This window comes from Gopherus evgoodei, chromosome 7 (genome assembly GCF_007399415.2).
Source record: "Gopherus evgoodei ecotype Sinaloan lineage chromosome 7, rGopEvg1_v1.p, whole genome shotgun sequence".
Taxonomy (NCBI): domain Eukaryota; kingdom Metazoa; phylum Chordata; order Testudines; family Testudinidae; genus Gopherus; species Gopherus evgoodei.
In genome coordinates, this window is record NC_044328.1 from 121,882,551 (window position 1) to 121,905,572 (window position 23,022).

General features: G+C 41.4%; 1 protein-coding gene across 17 annotated transcripts in view; it reads right to left on the minus strand.

Annotated features, from left to right (window-relative positions):
• The window catches only part of MITF (melanocyte inducing transcription factor), a 173,800-nt gene that overhangs the window by 124,180 nt on the left and 26,598 nt on the right, over positions 1-23,022 (minus strand). Inside the window, exons 1-2 of one of the 17 annotated variants that reach the window (XM_030568164.1) lie at positions 8,251-8,433; positions 5,638-5,878 (exon numbers count right to left, since the gene is read on the minus strand). The exons of 15 other annotated variants lie outside the window; for them this stretch is intronic. In XM_030568164.1, the coding sequence (XP_030424024.1) occupies positions 5,638-5,681 (44 nt within the window). In that variant the 5' untranslated portion in view covers positions 5,682-5,878; positions 8,251-8,433. Of the gene's footprint in view, positions 1-5,637; positions 5,879-8,250; positions 8,434-13,152; positions 13,525-23,022 lie in introns of those variants that run through there. One more of the 17 variants, XM_030568159.1, reaches the window with a different exon arrangement.

Below are 23,022 nucleotides of genomic sequence, written 5' to 3' on the forward strand. Positions count from 1 at the left end.
GGGCTGACTTATAATCAAGTATATATGGTAAATTCCCTCCAGAAAGAGGAAAGGATTGCTCCTTGAGGATGACTATTTCCATGCCAAAAGACACCTTTCAAGATGAAGCAGTTTTGCCTGTAAAACTGTTCAAAACATGGTCCTTTCATTCAAATGGCTCAGCCGTTCCAAAAGAACTCATCTTCAAGCAGAGACCAAGCACTGAAAATTTCTGCCCCTAAATTTACAAGTTGTATACAAGTTATGAGTGACTGCAGCAGCGTTCAATTTTTTTTAGTCACTCTGATGCACCAAAACCTGGTTAGCAGGTGATGACACAATGTTCAATTATTTTGATTAATTTTTAAGTCTTACCAGAAAATATAAGCACATCATCAGAAAGATAATAATAAAATAGCCTGGCTGGTTGCATGGTCCTTTCCATCAATAAGAAATACTAAAAGGGAGGTACCACAGTCTTTTAGAGCGTAAATAATCAAATTCTGAGTGACATTTCAAAGCATTCTTAAAATGAGCCTAGCTAATGGCTCAGGAAACTGTCTTTGAAGAATGAGTTTCACTCTTGCTAGAATAAAATTGACATTCAGGAATTTGAGAAAAGTTCCATTCATAATATGAGCCACATAAAATTGCTACTGGATATTTCTCGCTGTACTTGTTAATGAAGAGATCAGCAAGCAAAAAAAGTTACAGACAGCAGCCATCAAGTCCCGCTACACCCTCACTCCACCCATTCTATACCCAGCACAATAACCACTCCATTTTCTTTTGTCTCTCTGGAAGATCCCATAAATTCAAACACAAGAGAGAGAGACTTCAAGTATGAACTACCTTCTTTAGATACCACATAATGGTGGACTTTTAATAGGTCCATCACTAGAGACCGCAACAGAATTACAGAGACTCGAATTTCTTAGCGGTCTCTGTCACAACTAGGCCCAGTCCCTACCTGGAGGGTCTCAAGTCTGTTGCAAGTGGATCCACATGCTTCCAAGTCAACTGGGTCTGGGGAGAGTCTGAGCACCATTCTCAGAGCTGGTATGTAAGGCACACTTCCAGGTTACAACCTTCTCTCTGAGCCCTTCCTTGGAATGTGGGACTCTGCAATCCAGCCACCCAGCCCCTGGAACCACAACCTCAGACCTCCCCAACTGCTTACACATACACTCCTCCAGAGATCTACATCTAACAATTTTAATCTAATCCCTTCAGGGACAACATGGCAGGAAAGTTGGAAACACAGGCTTAGCAAAGTAATTTCTTAACCAGTCTCTTTACTGGTAAGCAGCACTAGAGGGTTACTTGATCTGCATCTGCAGATACAGGAAAATCGTGCATCTTATATTTGCAATGTTCATGAGAGCAGTGCAGAGTTCTGCAGGCTCCAGATGAGGATGTTTGGCACACTGGTGCACCACACTTTACATCAACACAAGCACTCCTGGTGAATACATGCAGCACCAATGCAAGCAGCCAACCATACACACTGTTGAGTGATATACAAACTTTGGCAGGCATATACCCACCAATGCCACTTGTGTTGAACAAAGCTTGTAATGCAGACATGGCCAAAAGAAATTCTGTTCATATGGAGCCAAGTAGCGCACTGTAGGTGCCTCCAACAACTGCTAAATAAGGGATTGCAAGAGCGATTGTCTGTGACATTCATGAGCATTAAAATAAAAAAAGTTGTTGAAGTGCAGCATGTTTAAAGTACAACAGGAATAATGGCTGACTATTTTGCTAATGATAACTCCAAGTGACCTAATTTGTGTTTCTTCTAATTGTACCATGTTAATACATTACAAACTTTGTAGAGCAAATCCGACACGATTCACGGTGTCAAGTTATTACGTCAATGAATATGGGTTACAGGAAAGAGTCTCGTATGCCTGCATAGGCAGAGGGTGCCACAAGGGGAAGAAAACCTCAGCCAACCTCAAAGCATCATCACCCCGCTGTAGACATGTACAGCGTAGGTCTAGCCTACAGACAGACATACTTCTCACCAGCAAGGTGAGAACAGAACAAAAGATTGCAGCATGCATTCACAAAGCACCAGCTAAGGGTGTCACAAACATGGAAAACGCTAGAACAAAAACCATTCAACTCAAGGTCAGAATTGTTACTCTTGCATTAAGCATTACTGCAGTTCAGCAGCTTCTTCAGTATATCAGATGCTACCAACCTGAGTTTAAGTTACAGACTAATGCTACCTTATTAGATTTTCCTATTTCTACTGTCGCAGTAACCGATTTCATGACCACTGTACATCCACACTCACTACTCTTCAGCTTTAACAGGGCATGGTGGCAAGGTATTTTCCCCATACATTGGATCATTTCCCCTAGCAACCTTATCACTTATTTATCCTTTGAAAGCTCTAAAGTGCAATCTTTTTCCTTCCTGACATTTCTTTCCATTTCCACGTGTACGGTGGCTTGTTGCTTTACTGTTTGGCTTAGAGAGAGAGAGAGAGAGAGAGAGACACAGACACACACACACACACACACACACGGCACTCAACAATTACGAGCTTTACAAAGACATAAAATACAGTCAGGTCACATTCTAGGCCTACTAAGCTTGATGTTTTCTTTTAATTAAATTAAAAAGTAAGTACCATAAAGAGAGCCAATGTGGCACTGGCAATAGTTTTTCTGTAGGCCACATCTAGAGTAACGTTCAAATGCATGCTCCAGTAGCACATCAAGAGATGAGGCAGTGTCAGCAGTGCAAGGGATAAGATTTTTACACTGGCTGTATAATCAAGAAACTCCTTCCTGTTATAGAGCAATTAAGCTTTCATCTAAACAGTTATTTTAACCATGGAAACATTAATAGTCTGTTTTTCGGTACATATTACAAAGGTTCAGCTCTTAGAAGCCACACAGACTCTGCTTAGTTATGCTTATTGCTTCAGAGGGAAAATAATGAAGCCTTTATTAACAAGAAAGAAAAATTCCATGTAGTTAAGCTGCCGCTTCTAATTCGGTTGGCAAATTTTCCTTTATTGTATCATGGCAACATGGTTAAAGCGAGTCAGTATGGTTGGAGTCCTTCCCCTCCCCTGATGGAGGCACACAGTGGGTAGCAGCAAAAGCAAAGGTGTATAGTGGGGTTGGCTGCACATTTGGGGCAAGTCACCAACTGAATGATTCCAGATGGGCTCAAGGTAAATACAGTGGGGCCCACCTTTGCTTAGGGTGTGCTGCTAAGTGCAGTGCATGCATTAGCTGGCTTGAGGCTTCACCATACCCATTGCCTGCTTGCTAAAAGATCACACCCCCACTTGGGGCTGAGGAACAGCAACCAGTACAGGAGCCAGGCCCACTCCTGATGCTCGCCTGGGTGCAAAGTAAACACTGTGCTTTGTTGCTTGCATAGGGATTGCATTAAAAAAAATGAGCTTGAGTTTTTTTCTCTCAGGTTCAGCAGATGGGACTGTGGAGGGAAGAGATGAGACTCCCATTCCAGTGCACTGCAGAAGGAGTCCCTCTCTTTGGGGGTTGTTTGTTTTTGTTGCCTCTCTCCTCCTGCCCCCACAACACCGGATCTGGATCTTTAGCCATTAAGACACGTGCACATGCTCACCTGAGAGTTGGCAATGACATTTGGAGCCCTACAGCTTTGGGGTATATTTACTAGTATTAGTATAGACTAGTATCTACTAGTATTGGGTGGAGGGATGGCTCAGTGGTTTGAGCATTGGCCTGCTAAACCCAGGGTTGTGAGCTCAATCCTTGGGGGGCCACTTAGGGATCTGGGGCAAAAATTGGTCCTGCTAGTGAAGGCAGGGGGCTGGACTCAATGACCTTTCAAGGTCCCTTCCAGTTCTAGGAGATTGGTATATCTCCAATTATTACCTAGACATTTAATTTGCCCACTGGCTAAATATTCTCTGTACCTGGTAGAATTAATGTTGGGGGACAGGATTTCTGTTTTCAATGACCTTAAAATCTGAAGTTCTACTTTACATGTCAACATTTTCCCACTATCATCATTATATATTTGTACAGCTATATCACCTAGGAAACCTAGTGATGGTTCAGGGCTGCACTGTGGTCAGTGCTCTACAGACAAAGATGATCCGTATGACGTAGAGCTTTCAGTCTAAAATAAGAAGACAAGTTTTCACATGGTGTAAGCTGGCATTGATTGATTTACCACAATGGAGCTACACCAATAGAAAATTTCACCCAACATCTGAAGTGGACTGGAGCAAAGACCGCTATACACTCCAATGGCATTAACAGATTGGAAAATACGGAAGCGAAGAAATAGTTTTTGCTTTGCGCTGTTTGGAACACAAAAATTGCCATGCAATTCATGGCTTGCAGAGTGAAGAGTTAATCATTATTAGTTGAGGTTTACATTTCAGACCACTAGTGACAGACCATTATAAAAAAAACCTCTGTCTAAGATGCTGAGACATTTGCCTCCTTATTTATAGTGCAAGTTCTATTTGTCTTTGCAGCATTTCTTCTATTGCTCGTCCAGATTCAAACGGAAATTAGTTACGTCAAAACAGTTCACCCTTAACGATACAGAGTTTCTAATGAGGTACTTCCCAAGAAAACTACACTCACCCTTTCTAACAATTACTCACCTATGATAAAAATAAACATGGATTGTAGTACCTTCATTTTTCTCATCAATCACTAAGTAGCTTCAGTTAGAAACATGCTGAGGCAGTTGAGATGTTATTAGAAAACCACCAAGGAAACTTTATATGTTTTCCTGACATAGCTGCTCCTATTTATGGTGTAAAGTGAAGTTATACATTTTTTCCCCCCACAGAGATGCAACAGCTAAGTAACATGGTGGAAGCCATGATTTGGGTCTTATTGCTGGAGTATATTTTACTAAATTTTGCTTTTAGGCTTTGTCAACAAAAAGTAAAAAAAAACCAAACCATTTATTACAGATATGGGAGAGAAGTGCATGTGAGTGTTTAAATGTGTGATGACAACCATCTTGTGGTGTTGAAAGTGAGAAAAGTTTAAGAAATATGTGATTACCAGTTGCTTTTGGTTTTTAAAATTGATGCCAGCAAACTAGGACTGATGAAGTACATTCAAGTATCCATTAGTATTTTGCTACCTGTCACTGACAGATAATCTCTACTATAATGTTCCTGCTCAAAAACAACACTAAACTGAAAATAGATTATTTATATGTGATAAAGTCACATACCACTGCCAGCTTGTATGCAGCTCAGACCTTTTATACCCTTTTTAAAATGGACACAGTAATAAAACAATGCTGAAGCAAGTAACTAAATATCGTATATGCATAAGTGCACTTAAAGTTAAATACAAGAAAGATTCTGCTCTCAATTACACCAGAGAGAAATTGGAGTAGTTCTGCTGAAAGAAGTGAACTTATTTTAGATTCTCTTACATCGGTGCGTATTTTGCCCAATACATACAGATTGCTTTCTCTTTCAGCACCAGTAGCATATATTCCTGTAGTGTATATAGTAGAACGACAATTGGTTGTAGAGTGGATCGGTCTGGCCATATATGTTACACTTGCACAAATGCAGAAGCAAGCACACACTTCTGTATAGCTTTGTTTACATAAGTATTACATAAGCTGTTGGCAGCTTTGGAGCCAGTCAGTATTTATACATGCCTTATTTCTTGCTCCACAAGACAAAGCTGCCCAAAAGGAGGCATGATCTAGTAGTCAGATCCTGGGACTGAAAGCTGAAAACTTCTCAACTTCCTTTCCTTGCATGGATACTTGTTCCCATAGTGTCCTTGGCAAGTCATTTAACATCCCCTTATCTTGTTTCTTCCCAGCTGTACCATATGGATTACAATATGTACTTGACCCAGATGGATGCTGTGAAGTTTATTGTTGGTAAAGCACTCTGAAAAGAAAAATCATTTTAAAAATATTTTGATTGTCAAAGAACAAAAAACGTAACCATCAATCAATCGACAGGGCATGTCAATGGACCACAACATTTTGTTGTATATCAGGAGAGATCATAATTACTTAAAAAGTTGTATGTGGCATTGTTGCTTACATAGCATATATGCACAAATTAAGTGGCCTGTTTAAGATGCTAGTTTGTGCTAGGTAGTAGTAGTATTACTAATATTGTGTTACTAATATTTTTATTCAACAAACTAAGGCTATGCTTACAGTATGAACCTTTCAGCGGCACAGCTATACTGCTACAGTTGTGTCACTGTAAGATCTCTCGTGTCGCTGCTCTTTGCTGGCAGGAGTCAGTTCTCCTGCCGGCATAATTAAACCACCTCCAACAAGCAGTGTTAGCTAAGTCAGCAGGAGAGTGTTTTTTCCACACCGCTGACTGACAAAAATTCTGCCAACAAAAGTGGTAACGTAGACAAAAGCCCAAGTGGCCTGCTATTGCTATTATGTCCGTCGCCTTCCCTTGGTGAAGCGCGCTGTCATGAGAAATACCAGATTGCAGATAGCAAATTTACCACTGACTAATTTTGAAATTTGGAGCTTTCAACCTTCAAAAGGCAGGAGTTATTAAATAACTGTGCAGTCAGCTGCCTCTTGTTTCTCATGATAAAGACTACGGGACACATTCATCTGGGGCTTTCATAGAAAAAAAGTGTTTGCATCTAAAAGGACAAGTTACACTGAGACAAGTTCTCTTCCTCAGAAGGACTTTCGCCTTGAGGCAATCGATAGGTAACGCTGACCGAAGAACAAGCTACATTGTGAAATACTATCTTGATTGAGATCATTGTCATCCAATTCATCTGCTGGAAATATGAACTTTGTAGAAGAAATAGAGGAGACATGAAGGTAGATGGAGAGAATGAATGGGATACGAGGGGAGTGATGGAAAGAGACAAATATTCATAGAAGAGGGCACAGAAAGTTAAAAATGATGAAGACAACGACAAATGAAGAGTGAAGAAACAACAGCGAAGGAAAACAGGCAATAGAGCGTGAAATGGTAAACAGAAGAAGCGAGAGACTAGTACAAAATGCTCAGTTAAGGTAATGAAGTCTAATGGCCAGGTCATTTGGTCTGGCTGAGACCTATGCTCAGCACAGGACCTGAGGGGAGTATGTCTTTGGTGAAGGAATAAAGGTGGCTTGGCACTATATTTCCCTCCTCCACCCTCAATCCTGGGAGCAGTAAGAGAACAGTATGGCTGCTGGTGTAAGTTAGAAGAGCCTCAGGACTGCTCTGAATTATGTAGGCTGCAATGACACTCCACCACCACGCTCCTAAAGACTGTTCCACCAACCCTGGATTGCAAGGGTGCGAGATGCCAGCCCCCATCTGCTCCCACATGAGGAAGACAGCACAGAGCTGGTTGAGCACCAACAGGAACTCCTCTGCACAAGGAGAATTGCCAGGTGCCCACGTCGGGCAGCATTCCCACTCCTTTGTGCCACTGGAATAGCACAAAAAGGCCAGACTAGGGGTTGAAGATCTGGCCTCAGATTCCCAACTGATTCCCTGATTTGTCAAGCAGAGCATGAATAAAGCCCTTATGTTCTTATGAAAGGAGACCTTTTCTCCTGAAATGGTTCTTTATTTGATATGAACAAGATGCAGACAGGCACCCTGTAACAGCTTTAGATGGGAAAAGAGGGGGGGTTGTCATAACAGCAACCATAAAGATCTGAATCGGTGTCCTAGGAGTGGCCTAAAAGGGTGGGAAAGAGGGAAGTCGTGATAGTGAGACGAGCTTTACTGAAGGCGAGAACAAATAAAGGAAGGTACTGCTGAAGGAAGGACAGACAACGAGACAGATGGAGAGGATTGTGAACTGAGGAGAGTGCTAGATTCCGAAGAGAAAGAAGGAAGAGAGGGTACTGTGGAGGGAAATGGAGAGGGCAAGGCAGGTGCTCAAGGCTGAAAGTAACGAGGTTTGTTTCCAGACAGAAAAACAGGCAGTGGTTAACAGTTAGGACAATAGGGGAAGCTCATGCCATGACCTCTGACTTTTAGCCAAAGAGAGAGAGAGGGTCTCTCATACCATTTATCTATCCCTGGAGTACAGGGACCAAAGGAGTGATCCCAGAAAAAGGAGTCTATGAGGCGGGGGGGGAGGGGGTTGCTGATGGAAGGAAACAAAAGAAAGAAGGGAAGGAAGGGACAACTCTCCTTCATGTTGCTTCTCAATCACCTCCCACTCCTCTCCTGCCATAGACAACATTATTATTTGCCTAGCCTCCACTTCTGCAAAGCCAACCCCTCCCCTCCTCCAGTTCTAGCATGAAGCAGCACCAGGAGCTCACCTGTGCCAACAAACCTCCCACTGGACACCTCACATCCCTGTGTCCTTCAGCCTCTGGATCTTCTTTCTACCCAGACAACAGAACTGCCATTCCTAGCTCTTTTGGCCACGTGTAACTAATGCATGTTGTACGCAAATAAATTTATAATTTTCAAAGACTCTTTCAGCCAGAATCTATGGCAGAACAGACTTTTCTCCCTCCTCCTCCCACGCCCTAGGCTTTCGATAAGAGCAGAGCAGCAGGCGTTCCACGAAGCTGCCTTTTCTGTTTCCACTTCATAAATTGCTTCCCTATGTACCATATCCATGAAATCAAACTACATGGTAGGAATGAGCTCTCTCAATATTTATGACACGTTAAAAAAAAAAAAAAGCTGCAAGAGGAATTTATGACTCACCAAGGAATTGCTAATCTACGACTGCTCTTCATAAATTATTAAATTTGTGTCATTTTTCAGAAATAATGTTAAGATTTTAAACAATTATCTTGGACCTACAGCATGCAGGCCAAAAGATCAATATCACTATATGTCACCACAGTTACTGACAGAACAAAACAGATAAACAGCCTTCTGTTGGAGATAGAAAATATCAAGTTACTTAGAGAGCTGGATGCCATCCAAGCACTGTGTTATAAAAAGAGAAGCTAACCTTAAACTATAATGCAGTTATTGGCAAACTATTGTTTCTGTACTCTCCATACTTATAATCCATATAGTGCACAATTAAAGGCATTCATACAGTCTTGCAAGCAGTCCTAAGAATTACAGGAGTTTATAAAATAAGTAAGATTGTTTGCAGATTTCCAAGAGTGCAGCGTTATGCCCTCCCATCTCTTTACTTCTAAAAAATATTTGGCACAAGAAAAGAAAATGCCTATATTGTAATTCAATCAGTAGACTGACACTAAACTCTAAAAGATATTACCTCATCAACCTTGTCTCACACAACTTCTCTGATCTAGCCTTTCTGAATTGGAGGTTTAAATTAGGCACAAAAACATAGAAAATCTTGGGCTTTTCTATGTCTCTCAATATCTTCCAGCCTTTCAAATGGGGAGATCCCACAGAATTTTAGGGACAAATTTTGCTCCCAGTTACACATGTGAAATTCTATTTAAATCTACTGATGTAAGTCTATGAGGGGACATTAGTTGAGATTTTATCCCTTTAGCCAGTAGTACTTTCCTAAACACCACTTTGTGAAATCTATTAAGAGATGGACATGAACTAGAAGAGCAGATCTAAATATTTGACACTCCGTATTTGGGGGAAATGTTCAGCGCTGGATTGAATTTGGGTCCCAATTTTTGGGAGTCTCTCCCACCCCTGAACATGCTATGGTTAGTTTTGAGTAACTAGAATGAAGACTCCTTTTTAAAATCGTATGTTATCTGACATTTTAACTGTACTGCAAATGATTTCATGGCATGGAACAATAGTTGGGCAGAAAAGGGTCTCTCATTTGAATATAAAGAACTGTCAGGAATGCAAGATCCTGTTGGGATCCAGGAAGTAGGTGAGCAGAAGCCCACTCACTGCTAAAGGACCTTCCCCCCAGCCTAAGGGGAGGATCCACAGTCTAAGGGGATTCCAAGTGATTGCGGGGTCAGGAATACAAGATAAAGGGTAAAATTCTGGTTTCAGGGAAGTCAGTAGTAAAATTGTCACTGACTTCACTGGGGCCAGGAAGGCACCCAAAGTGCTGTTTGAGGTCTTTGCAATTATACTTTTTTTTTTTTAAAGTTTAAATCAATTCGTAAATATGATCTCTAGAAATACCATTATGAATAAACCCGGTCGCACTTCTTGATACCAAGGAAATGGAACATCTAGAACAGGAACATAGGAATTGCTACAGCAACAGAGTATCCTCTCTCTGACAGCAGCCAGTACCAAACGCTTCAAAAAAAAAAAAAAAAAAAAAAATTTCCAGAAACGCGATAGTACTATAAACTATTATAGGGTAAACTATTATAGGGGAAGCCTTCCCTGCACCACAATTGCATATGGGTTAGACTGGTATCTCAAGTGTGAGGTTTGCATACTTTCTACAACAGATATTCTATTTTAGCTCATGAAGCTGTGGGCATTGTCATTATTTAAATGTGTAATCCTATTAGTCTCTTGGTCACAATATCTAATAGCAGTGAGTTCCACACATCAAAAAAAAAATACTTTCACATATGGCATGATTAATCAATTTTAAATTTGCCTTTAAATATCATGCAGTGTCCTATTTTATGTTTTGTTCTAATACAAAGGACAAGAGAAGCAACATTCACTATTTTATGCACATCTTATTATGGTCTCTCTTATTCATCTTTCTAAATCACGATCTGTTTAGAAAAGAATACAAATAAGTATTTTTGCACTCAAAACAACCCACTCAAACTGAAAGTTTGTGACATTAGAAGTTTTTGTAGCATTCTGTTGCCTAAGCAACAGATCTTCTCTTCAATTACAAGAAATGCATGTACGTTGTTTAATTTGCTGCCCTAAAAATAAATAAATTTAAAAAATTAAATTAAATAAAATCCAGATTCCAGAAGTACAAGCACACATTTATTATGAATTATTTGCATAGCAAGGATCAGGGCCCCATTGCCTCAAGCATCAGATATATATGTAACAGACAGTCTCTGCCTCAAAGTTGTCTTACAGCAGACAACATTCCGTATTCCTGCAGTATTTTGAAGATCTTTTGGGGAGAATCTCATCTGAGCAATTAAATTGAACTTCTGTGTACATCAGAGTCATCAAAAACCATACATACATGCCCAGAATGATCCTTATAACATAGACACTAATAGGAAAATTACTAGATGCTGAAGTCATTTAAGCAAAAGATAAACAGCTATGAAGGCTGGGAAGTGTGGCCTCCAAAAACTAACTCATATTTCTGTATTTAGACATTTTATACACTTTGACTAATTGGGTTTATGGGGCTACAACATCCTCTTCTGTATAATAGCATGGAAGAAACAAAACTGCCGAGGGACAAAAATGCAATCCACAACACAGAGAGATATGCCATAACATCCATTGATCATCCACATGATTGAAAACCACAGCAGAGCTGGCCAAAAAGCAATGACCAAAACCCCAAATGCTCAGATGTTCTGTGGTATTTATATGTTGCACGGTCATTCAGCATGTGTGATAGCTACCAGCCAGACTGAACTGCACTGAAGTGCACCATCCAGAGTTCTAGCTTTTTGCTGTCTTTGGAGCCACAACGCATGTTGTTTATCCACGTGCTTCTTAAAACTACGGATTCATACATTACACTTCCACAAAGTACACATACCACAGAGCAAATCACTGCTGTTCTAAGCAGCATTTGCAACGTGAAGAACAGGAGCACTTTTCAAGCATAACATACAGAGCACTTTGCCTGCTAAAGGCCATCATACTAGAATATCTTGTGCATCCTATCTGTGGGAGATCTTCAGACATCTGAAAGGAGGCTGTGGTCTGTGGAAATATGGGCTCACTGGAGAATATGGCAATCCCACCCCTCAATCAGTAGAATTTTTCCAGCCCTTCGTAACTAAGGGGTACTTTAGGCTGACTGTTACATGGAGGATCTCCTGAGCTTTAACCTTAGGGTTTAAGACTTAGCTACTTAAAAATAGGTAGCCAAAGATCTTTTTGTATTACATACAGGTCTAAATAATGTGTCTTGTACTTACCAGAAGCAGAACTTCCTCTGAAGAAATTCCCAGGGCCTAACTGAAAGCAGGTGATTCAGACTGTGCTGTAACTACTACTGCTAAAACTAAGATCTACCTAAGTGTGGTGAGAGTCCCTCCCATATTCTTTTATTGAGATTGACAGAGTAAGAAAGTGTGAAGGCCACACCTGTGTTCTAGCTTCTGTTTGCATCTGGAAGTGGTGGGTCTATCACGAGTGCTAGGAAACTAGCATTAACTCAGGGATGGGTCAAAGCAAGCCAGAGTCTAGATCCACAAAAGTTCTGAACGTGCCTTAAAAAAAAAATATTTTATTGTGGCTGTTTCTCACCCTTATTTCCGCTTTTCAGTGAGACTCTTCTTCCCAGCTCAGTATAGCAAACCAAAACACTCGTTGTCCTGGTGAGCACCCCGCCTTTGAATTTCCTTGGCTTGTTCAAGTGACTCATCCATCCTCTGTCACTGTTCACCTTAAGACACTTTTTAGCACGCTGTTCATATAGTACTTTTTTTAGTTCATATTTTATTATTTGATTAACAATACTCAGAGCTCTGTTCATCATTCTTTACTCAGGCAGAATTCCCACCATTAGAGAGTCAATGGGCGTTTTGCCCAAATAAGGGATGGTAAACAGAGCAATAAGTGTGTAGGGTAACGAAGCAATGAGACAACTATTATTAAAGTACCATATGTACTCGTTCATAAGCCAAATATTTTTGGTAAAAACGTAACACATCAAAGAGCAGGAGGTCAGCTTATAAACAGCTCTACACCAAAATTTGATGATTTTAAAAACTCTCTGGAATCACTCAATTGAATATCTAATACATTGTCGTTTTGTTTACCTGGAGCGTCTGCAGGCATGGAGCCCCTCAACTTCCTGTGGCCACGGTTCACCGTTCCCAACCAATGGGAGTTATATGAAGTGGCTAATGAACAAGTATATACGGTATATTTAATAGTATTTAACTGATTGTAGAACTACTGCTCCCGAACATGTATGGAATAGGCAGTGACTTTCAAATGCTCCATTCAGTCAATTTGTTGTTTTTTAAAAGCTCTGTAAGCACTTTAGAGGTATTACTGATGCCCAAATCCTGCTTCCTTCACTCATGTTAACACTACACTCTGGGGCTTCAATCGAACAAGACAACTCGGTTAAAGCAAACAAGCTCTGGCGCTAAATTTTTCTGTAGCTCAATGCTCACCATGCCAGGGAAGCTTGCTCCTGAGGAGTTCTCTCTTTTATGCTCGGCTCCAAGGTTCCAGCTGAAAATGTCAACTGTTTTCCCCCCAAACAATGCAACGCTGGAAAGCAGTTAACCATAAAAGGAAAGAGTTGTCAAAAAAGCATCATTAGAGTTCAACAATAGCTAATACAGAGAATAAATGGATATTCTGTTGTTCTCATTCTTGCCAGCAAGGGTTGCTGTTTACCAGTGGAATAGCTAAAAACGAAGAAGAATAAAAGGAACACTGTTCAGTTTCACTGCTCTGTTCCATATCTTCAGGCCTCTCCTCCAGAAGAACAGTTTGGTTCATCCATTTAAACTCACTGTGTAGCTTTTTTAAGTGTTTTTTGATAAATGTCTTGAACACACAAGGGTTGTATATTGTTTCCTGAAGAACTGAAGAGACATGTGATCTTTTGCAGGGTAGATAAGCATACAGCAAATGCTTGTGGAGAAAATTTATGTGGGGAGATAACGGCACAAAAACTACTCTTAGCAACAGTTTCTGGTTGTTTAACTCCCCTGGCACTGCACTTAAAACGTACCTTAACTCATATGTGCTTTAAAGGCTGTGAAAGAATACTATTTTGAGTCGTGTTTTACATCACCAAAGCATTTCTCTCAAGATTTATACCTTTTGGTTTTCTTTCAGATTAAAACAACAATACAATTCAAGAGGAAAACTGACAGCCAAACCAAGGAAATTCTGAGTTTAGACAGCTTTCCATTCCAATAGCAGGAAAGGAACATGGTCTAGAGGGGTTAGGGCACAGAAGTGAGAATCAGGGGTCAACAATTTCTTTGCTGGCTGCGTTACTAAATCACTGAGACCCTGATTCAGGGTTATATCTCTAGTCAGCAAAGCACTTATGCACATGCTTAAAATTTCAGGGATTAGGTTTCATGGGAATTTAAGATTTGGTTAAAGTTAAGATTGTGCTCGAGTGCTTTACCAAACTGGAACCTGAATACCTTTGGGTGAGACACACAACTGCACTGTGTCTCCATTTCTCCATGTGTAAATGTGCATAATACTACTACTTCAATATAGGCAACGTGAAACTCATTAAAGAACAGGAAACTACTTAGCCATCTTTAGCTGAAAAGTATAGCACACAGCACAGCTGTGTCTAAGTATGTTTTGGTGTACAAGATAAGAAGTTTCCTTCGACACAATGGAGTGAAACAGCGGAGCGGCTGCCTGAGTTCAGTCATTCTAGATGTAAAGTAATTTTAATGCATGCTGTTAATGCTTCATTGCTGTAGTTTCTTTCAACTGTTGTATAAAATATTTTGAGGAAGGCAGTTTTTGAAAGGAAATTTTTCAGGAATTTTATTGGTGTAAAAGCTTTGTGGTGCCCATTTTTAAACATAAAGGAGATTACACTGTGTGCTAATTATGGCCCAACAAAGCAGATGACAGACGATTACTGAAGAGTATCTGCATGGGACTGCTGAAATTTGGAAGGGTCAGTATGGATTTATGCTGGGAAGAAGTACAACTGATACCATATTTGCTCTATGGATCCTCAAAGAAAAGGTCAGAGAAAGAGATGACAACTTGTATGGTCTTTGAGGACCTGAAGAAGGCATACAATGATGTAACAAGATAATTAGTTTGTGGCACTTGTGACAGTCAGGTATGTCAGAAGGATATATCCATCTTAATCAGGGGTGGGCAAACTACGGCCTGCGCACTGGATCCAGCCCACAGTATTGCCAGCGCCCTAGTACAGCAGGGCTAAGATAGGCTCCCTGCCTGCCCAGGCCATGACTATGCGCCACTCCTGGAAGCAGCCAGCACCACCTCCCTATAACCTCTGAAGGAGGGGGAGGCAGAGAGCTCTGTGCACTGCCCTCGCCTGCAGGCACCGCCCCCAACAGCTCCCACTGGCCGGGAACAGGGAACCGCAGCCAATGGGAGCTTCAGGGGAGGTACCCGCAGGCGAGGGCAGCACACTACCCCAGGGGCTGCAGGGACATGGTACCAGCCATTTTCGGGAGCAGCACAGGGCCAGGGCAGGGAGCCTGTCTTAGCCCTGCTGCGCCGCTGCCACCCCAGAGATGCTCAAGCCAAGCAACGCTTGGCCACAGCCCGCACCCTGAATCCCTTCTGCACCCTGCACCCCACACCCCTCCTGTACCCCAACTCCCTGCCCTGAGCCCCCACACACTCTGCACCCCCTGCCCTAAGCCCCTCCCACACTCCCTCCTAAAAATAATATATGGAGATATACCTATCTCATAGAACTGGAAGGAACGCCAAAAGATCTTCAAGTCCAGACCCCTGTCTTCACTAGCAGGACCAAGTACTGATTTTTGCTCCAGATCCCTAAGTGGTCCACTCAAGTATTGAGCTCACAACCCTGGGTTTAGCAGGCCAATGCTCAAAACACTGAGTTATTCCTCCTGCATCCCAACCTTGTGCCCCTATCCCCTTCCTGCACACCAGATCCCCTCTCACATCCTACACTCCCTCCCACACCCCAACCCCAGCCACAGCCCTACATTCATGGCCCTGCATGCAATTTCACCACCCAGGTGTGGCCCTCGGGCCGAAAAGTTTCACCCAGGTGTGGCCCTCGGGCCGAAAAGTTTGCCCACCCCTGGTCTTAACCAAGATATGAATAAGGGAGTGCCCACCTTACGGGGCTACAGCAGAGAATTTCCACTAAACTTTGGCCTGAATGATTGGTCAGCAGTGAGCCCTTTTGTGTTTGTGGTCCTCATGGACACGACATACGAAGGGAGCTGCCTTGGATTGCTGAGCACTGACGACTTAGTGATAGGTATGGAAGACACTGAGACCCTGCCAACCAACTTTGAACAGTGGCAACTCAATTTTGAGCAGGCAGGACTTAGAGTGAACATCGGTAAGTTTGAGGCTTTGAAAGATGAGGGAGGAGTACTTACAATCAAGGATATTATAGGCAGAGAGATTAGAAGAGTGAAAGAATTTAAATATCTAGAATCAGTGGTTGCTAACAATGCTGCCCTCCCGAGCGATCATACCAAAGCTGCTAGTGCAAATGGAGGACACTGACCCCAGTTCTCTGTGATAAAAAGATGCCAATCAAGTTAAAGATAGAGTATATAAAATTGTAATTTGACCCATCATAATGCATGGAACACAAACTAGACCTGTCACAGGAACATAAATCAGTAAGCTCTCCACTACAGAAATCAAGATGTTGTGATGGTCAAACGGTTGGACACGCCATGATAGGAAGTGAAATGAAGTTGAAAGGGGCCTAATGTAGGTTGCCCCAACTGAAGACAAGATGAGGAAGATAAGGCTACACTGGTATGGACATGCCCAGCGGAGACCCGAGAGCTACATTGGTAGGATGACCCTTGCAAGGATTATGGATGGAAGATAACCACATGGGAGGCCAAAGACTCGGTACATAAATCAGACATTAGCGGGCCTTAGAGAGAGATCAATTTGCATGACAGCCAGGTGTAGAGTCATGAGTTTTGAAAGAAGTCTCTGACCCCAAATAGAAAAAAGAGTGGAAAGAAAGAAGAATAAGATGTTTTGAAAGAAAAAAGAAGGAAAAACGCATGAATTTTTTTCTGCTATCAGCTGTGTGCTCCAAGGGTGCTTCAGGACACTCTGGTGCATCTTCAGTGACATAAAGCAGCACTGGCTGGACTAGAGACTCAGCCATCATAGGAAAAGCACATTCTTTAGATTATAAACTCTTCAGGGCTATGTTTGTACAGCACTAAGCACACTGGGCCCCCAATCCTGACTGCGACCTTTGAGTACTACCATAATATAACTATTTAGTACAAGCAGTCGTGCCAAACTGAATAAGAACACTGCCTGCAGCACACGGCAATCTGCAATGCATTATAAGATCCTAATGAAAACTAGCTCACGGTAGCGAAGAAGGAGACTGTCACATTTAGATCACTGGTTCAAACCTAGATTACACCGACTAAACAATCTAATTCCTAGCAGACAGGTATCCACATCAGAAAGCCATCAGCACACCTGGCACTGGAACTGTTCCTGGCAGTCACAGCATCAGAGAGGTCAAGGAGTGGGTGGGCACTGAGTGTTAACTACTCTCATCCCTACAGGTGGTTCCTCCAGCTCAAGCCTGAGACACTGCTACTGCCTCCAAGCTACAGGAGTTCTGTGAACAGAGGCAGAACTTACTGTTCTGGCAACCCAGCATCTTTCACCGTCACCAATTAATGTTTTAAAACTTGCCCTAACACTGTAATTAATTCTTTAAAATGGAGTGGTTTGGAGGAGAATCACCAGTGTGATGAGAAACCTGTCCCTGGCTTTAATGATTCTCATTGACTTTTGGATCAGGCCCTCATAACTGGCCAGCTCCTACTCATTTGGACGCAGGGGATCTCCCCCCACCCCCGACCTTATAGCAGCCTGCATGTCACAGGGAACTGAGGAAACACTTTTCCAGTCAATTAAACAGTCTATTGCAATATTAGTTTATATAACAGAAAATGTTAATATCCTTCTCTGCATCTTGTGAGCCATACCACAGCATCAGTTTTTAAACATAATCCCCACTACAACCAGTTCTGTTTAAAAGCTGATGGCACCAATATCCTTCTATATTAGGGGAAACAGAAAATATTTTTTCCTGCTAACCCGTCCTCATGACAACAGTGAAAAATACCCTTCAGTAACCCGCATGTGTCAGCAAGCTTCATTTCAGCCCAGAATGTTTGGTATAACAGTTATTTCACAAGCCTCTGGCGGGACTGCAAATCCTGGCAATCTCATATACATTTCCTTTGATTACAAAACCAACTTTAGAGCTATCAGAAATCTTTCACATTTGAAACTTAACACTTCTAAATTTAGAGTGTTATTTGGATTACAAATTTACCTTTTTCTTTCTGACACAGCACAAACTAAAAAAAGCAGTATTACCACAGACCATCAGGGAGCCTGTCAAAAATGAAACAATGGAAAAGGTTATGTTCTTGGAAGATGGGAGTGCATCCTGGTACCGAGACGAAGGTCTTGCTTTAGGATTCTGTGCTAAATCACGCTGTTCTGTGCTTTACTCCGTGTAAATGCAGTTACATACCAAGGTCACATGGCTGGGAGCTTTAACTTGGTTATGTTAGTAAAGGGCTGAGAGTCTTGGGTAATACTGCTGCATAAAAAGGCAAAGGAGTACTGTATTCACAGAAAGAATCAGAACAGCATTTATGTATCTGTGCTGAATGTATCCTCATGTTCTGTTTCACAGAATGTTTTTACATTATTGTGGACACAAAGGAACATTTTCAGAATGTCTTAAGAAGTGTTCTGTTTATTCTCTAACTTTCCTTTGATTTAATCCAGACATCAGATTAACAAATTTTTACTGAAGGCTAGAGAAAGACATGTTCTAGTCATCTGTGCCAATACTGGGAGCCAGGAACTACACAGTTGTAATCACAGCTCCGACACTGATTCCCTTCGTGGAATCAACCAAGTCACCTATCCTGACTGCCTCATTTTCCCCCCATAAAACAGCAATATCATCTCCCATTCTCTGCCACAGAGGAGCACTCAGAAGATCAAACAGTGCTTGTAAAGCACAGCATTCCCCCCTCCTCCTGCCCAAAAGGAATAAAAAACACTTTATAAATGTTCTGTTACTATATGGGTCAAAAAAAAAAAAAAAAAAACACAACACATCTAATCCAAAAACAAAACACCTTCAGGAGCCAAATAAATAAAAAGAATGAATCTTGGATGAAGATACAAATTGGCTTTAAAAAAAATTAAAATTAAAACAACTCAACACACAAAGTATTAAATAATAATACACCTCCTGTTGCCAATATTAATGGCAATTTTGGCATGAGACACACCTAAATAAATGCCAAATCAAAGCCAGCAGTTATGACAGAGAAGATAACTAATGCCAGATCTAAAGCAAGACATCATGTAGTTTTCATATGACCTCAAAATAGAGTTATATTTCTTTGAACGAGAAGTCCCAGCTAATGTCAGTTTTTCCATCAGCTTTGCATTACATGGCGCATTTACCCAACCAGCATAAGTGCATGGAGTCTTGGATTTCCCAAAGATAACCTGCTTTGCAGCTACAATGAGTAGATAGGACCATCCAAATAGCCTAATACAAAGTAAATGGAGGCATGGTTCTATATCAGTTCCCAAAATCTGGAAAGATTTTGCAGGCACTGTTCCAATCGTTTTGTAAATTTATGGCAAAACAGAATGTGAAACAGGTTGGCCTGTTGCTGCCAACACACTGAGCGTTTGCTATGATTCGTTACCCCAGCCTTGAGGAGCTGTTCAAAGGTCTAATAAAAGCTATTTAAGATCTGGCTTTGAAACAAGCATAATGAGAATGAGGTGTCAAATCTGCCCCATCTTCCTTGTTATTTGTATTAAGCTAGCACCAAAATGCCCCTTTTAACAAGAAGCTCCTTTGTGCTAGGTACCATACAAAGAGATGGACTGTCTAAGTACCTTGCCCCAATCTTCATACACACTTTATATATAGAAAAGACCTTGGGAGAATACAAAATAACTGAGTTGACAAGAAAATGATGATAATACCTACCCCTTATATAGTGATTTTCATCAGTAGATTTTAAAACCAGGTATCTTGTCAGTTATAGGGGTTTTTGTATATTTTAACATACGTCCAATCCTAGCCTAATTTTTTAATTACTAAAAATCTTGCCATCATTTATCTCTCTTTTTTGTATTTAACAAATCCAATGTGTTTTCTATTTTCCTTGCTGTTTTCTGTTGGATTCTCCCTCCCTGCCCCACCCTCAAAAAAAAAATTTCTCGCCATGCTATTGCTGTGAATTTCCTAGTTGGGAAAGAATAAGTGGGTGGGGAAAGTTCATAAAATTTGTTGTGCTGGTGTCATATGATATCTGATGTGTGGGTACGAGAACTGACTTTCTATATAGTTCCTCTCTCTCAATTATACTCTTGGGATCTGATCCTGAGAGCTGATGAACACCTGCAGCTCTCATTGACTTCATCCAGCTTTCTGTCCATCCCAAATGGACTACAGATGGAAAAATCGGATTCCATCATGGGCAAGCATTTGGACCACAGACACACTCAAATGGAGGTCAGTGCTTGAAAATCCAACTCTTAACATATAGAATGGTTTGAACAAATGATTTTATTTTCATCACTTTTTGTTTTATCATGATGGAGGAAAAATCATGTAACATCTGATGCAAGAACAAAACATGTAAAACAAACCATCAACCTTAGTCTTCCTATCATAGTAACAGTATCTCCCCCCACCCACTATAAAATCCTCAATCATGTGCATCGCTAATGAGAGCAAACAACGTGATCATATTTCTGTAAGCCTTGTGCTCTCTTTGGACTCAGGGAGACCCTGTGAGGCAACACTAGACAGTTGTGTTTACATAGCTTGGGAGCCAGAGAAAGCTCAAAGGCCCTGTCTATGTCCAGCAGTTTCCATAAAAATTCTCCTTTATCTTCATTACAATAGACTCTTGTCTCTTCTCTACCACGAAGGACACTAATCTCTTGTCATGTTGCATCTTAATGTAGGCCCCATTCCTGCATTAGGATCTGCTAGCATGGATCTCTATACCTACATGCACTGTCATTGGCCTGCCATGTTGTAGGATCAGGAAAATTAAAGCTCTTAGGATATGGAGTGAAATCCTTGGAAGTTGAAGTCAGAATCAATGGCAGAATTCCCTCCAGTGGAGCCAGGATTTCACCCAAGGTCTTTAATTGGTCTGTAAAGCACTAGTCAAATTTGCAGACCTCTATCTATGAACTATTATACAAACAGGGGAAAGAAAAACTAAAAAGCTTACAGCCAGCTACAGGAAAACACCACACAAATGTGCTAGCACAAGTTGCTGTGTCACAGGTACAGGGTGAACTGCACTTCAGACCCGTTTTAGTCTCTCAGATAATAGGCTTGGCTTCCTGCAAGTCAGTCTGGGTGGAACCTCATGGTCCAACCCTCTTAGACTAGATTTCTGGGCTGCAGCCCCTCTAGCTCCCCATGCTGTTAACACAATAGGCCCAACTTTATTAGACACCTGTCCGCCCTTTTGCTCTGTGGGCCAGCGAGCAGCACACTGCTTATAGCAACTCAAATCCACCACCTTCCAAACAAAGCAATATTGATTCACTCCCCCCAGGTACAAAGCAGGTACAGCAAAGAGTTTTTAAAAAAAAAAAAAAAAGTGTCTACATGCATATACCCCCTTACCTACAATGTTCAAACAAAATCTGATAAAATGCCATTTGGAAACTGAAAAGGAAAAAAAAAAAAAAAAAAAAAACACACACACCTTTCCTTGCAAGCTTAGGTACATTTCATCTAGCCTGGCTAACCCCCATCTGTGACTAGGAGAAGCAGACTGCCCTGCTCACAGCATGTTCCCTCTGTCTCTGGTGTGTCTCCCTGCCAGCTATTGCAGACACATCCTAGGCCTTGGGAAGAGTCAATGGATCCCAGCCTGCCTGGTGCCAGGTAGAGGGTATGCACCAAGAAACAGGTTCCTCATTGCTTATTTGTGTCCTTGTTTTACCTCTCCTGCTCGGTTCCTTTAACAGCCCCTTTTGATCCAAAGCCATAGAAAGCACGCAGAGGCAAGGCATACACCTTACTCGTTTCCCAGTTTGTCACACCACATCAGGCCTTCTGCACAGATAGCCACACTGACAGAGATCACAAACAGAGGAGTTTGAAGGAGAGGGAGGGTGCTTAACTCAAATGGATTGAGAGGCTATCCAAGCACAAAGGGCAGCATGGTGCAGGTGAGAGGACGTGAAGCAGAGAGTGAGAGAAAGAGAAAGAGAGGTGCTAGATAAGTAGGCTTAAGAAGAATCCAAAGAATAAGTTGGACAGTGACTTCATCACAGACAACCTGAGGAAGCCAGAGAAAGGATGAGGATGTAAGGATATGCTCAGGGCAGCAGTAGCTGAAGAACTGAATAGACTATACTGTATAAAGACACTTTGCTCATTTAATTTAGATCAGACAGGAGAGTATATCAAGCTTTTTTAGAGCAGCACTTTAGCATGCAGAATGAAAGCACTTTGTTGTTTGATACGTGTTGGGGGAAAAAACCTCCTGTTTCATGAGGATTCCCCTGCAAACATGCAGGAGTCTTCCTGAACCAGCACAACTTCCAACTACCTAATACCGAGAACCATGGCGCAAATACAAAACCACTGGAAAGAAATAAGTTTTACATTCAGATGAACTGTTCTGGATGAGACTATGGGCTCTGATATAATATACCAGCTATTCTGGCACACCCTCAGAAAAGCATGAATAAGCAGCCTCTCCTAATTGATGTGGAGATCCTGGAGTGGGTAAGTAACTGCATAACAGTTTCATAAATGCTTTCTAAAAGTACTGAATGCAAAAAAGAACTCTGACACAACAGCTGGCCATTATCAGCCATGGCTACATGCTCAAGGAATTTAATCCTGTTTGACCCGTCTCCTACATTTCATATCTTGCTTGGAGAACGGACTGATAAATTGGAAGACTTAAACACAGTAGCTGCTGGAGACCAATATGCTGCCATTTATACTTGGAACCATTAGTTAGATTATTAGATCAGAGAACCGCCGGATTTAAAAAGTTTGGGAAGTGGTTGATATAGAGAAACTAGCTAGCAAAAGGGATTCCTATTTGACTGCTTAGCTACTGCTCATTAATTACAAAAAGGTCCGGTGTTAAAAAAAAAAGAAAAGAAGAATTGTCTAGAATTTCCTTTACAAATCTAACTCCCTGAAAAAGTCATCTTTGAATGTAAGCTCGATAGATGTAAAGGCTGCTAACTCGGACTCCAACTGTCTACGAATA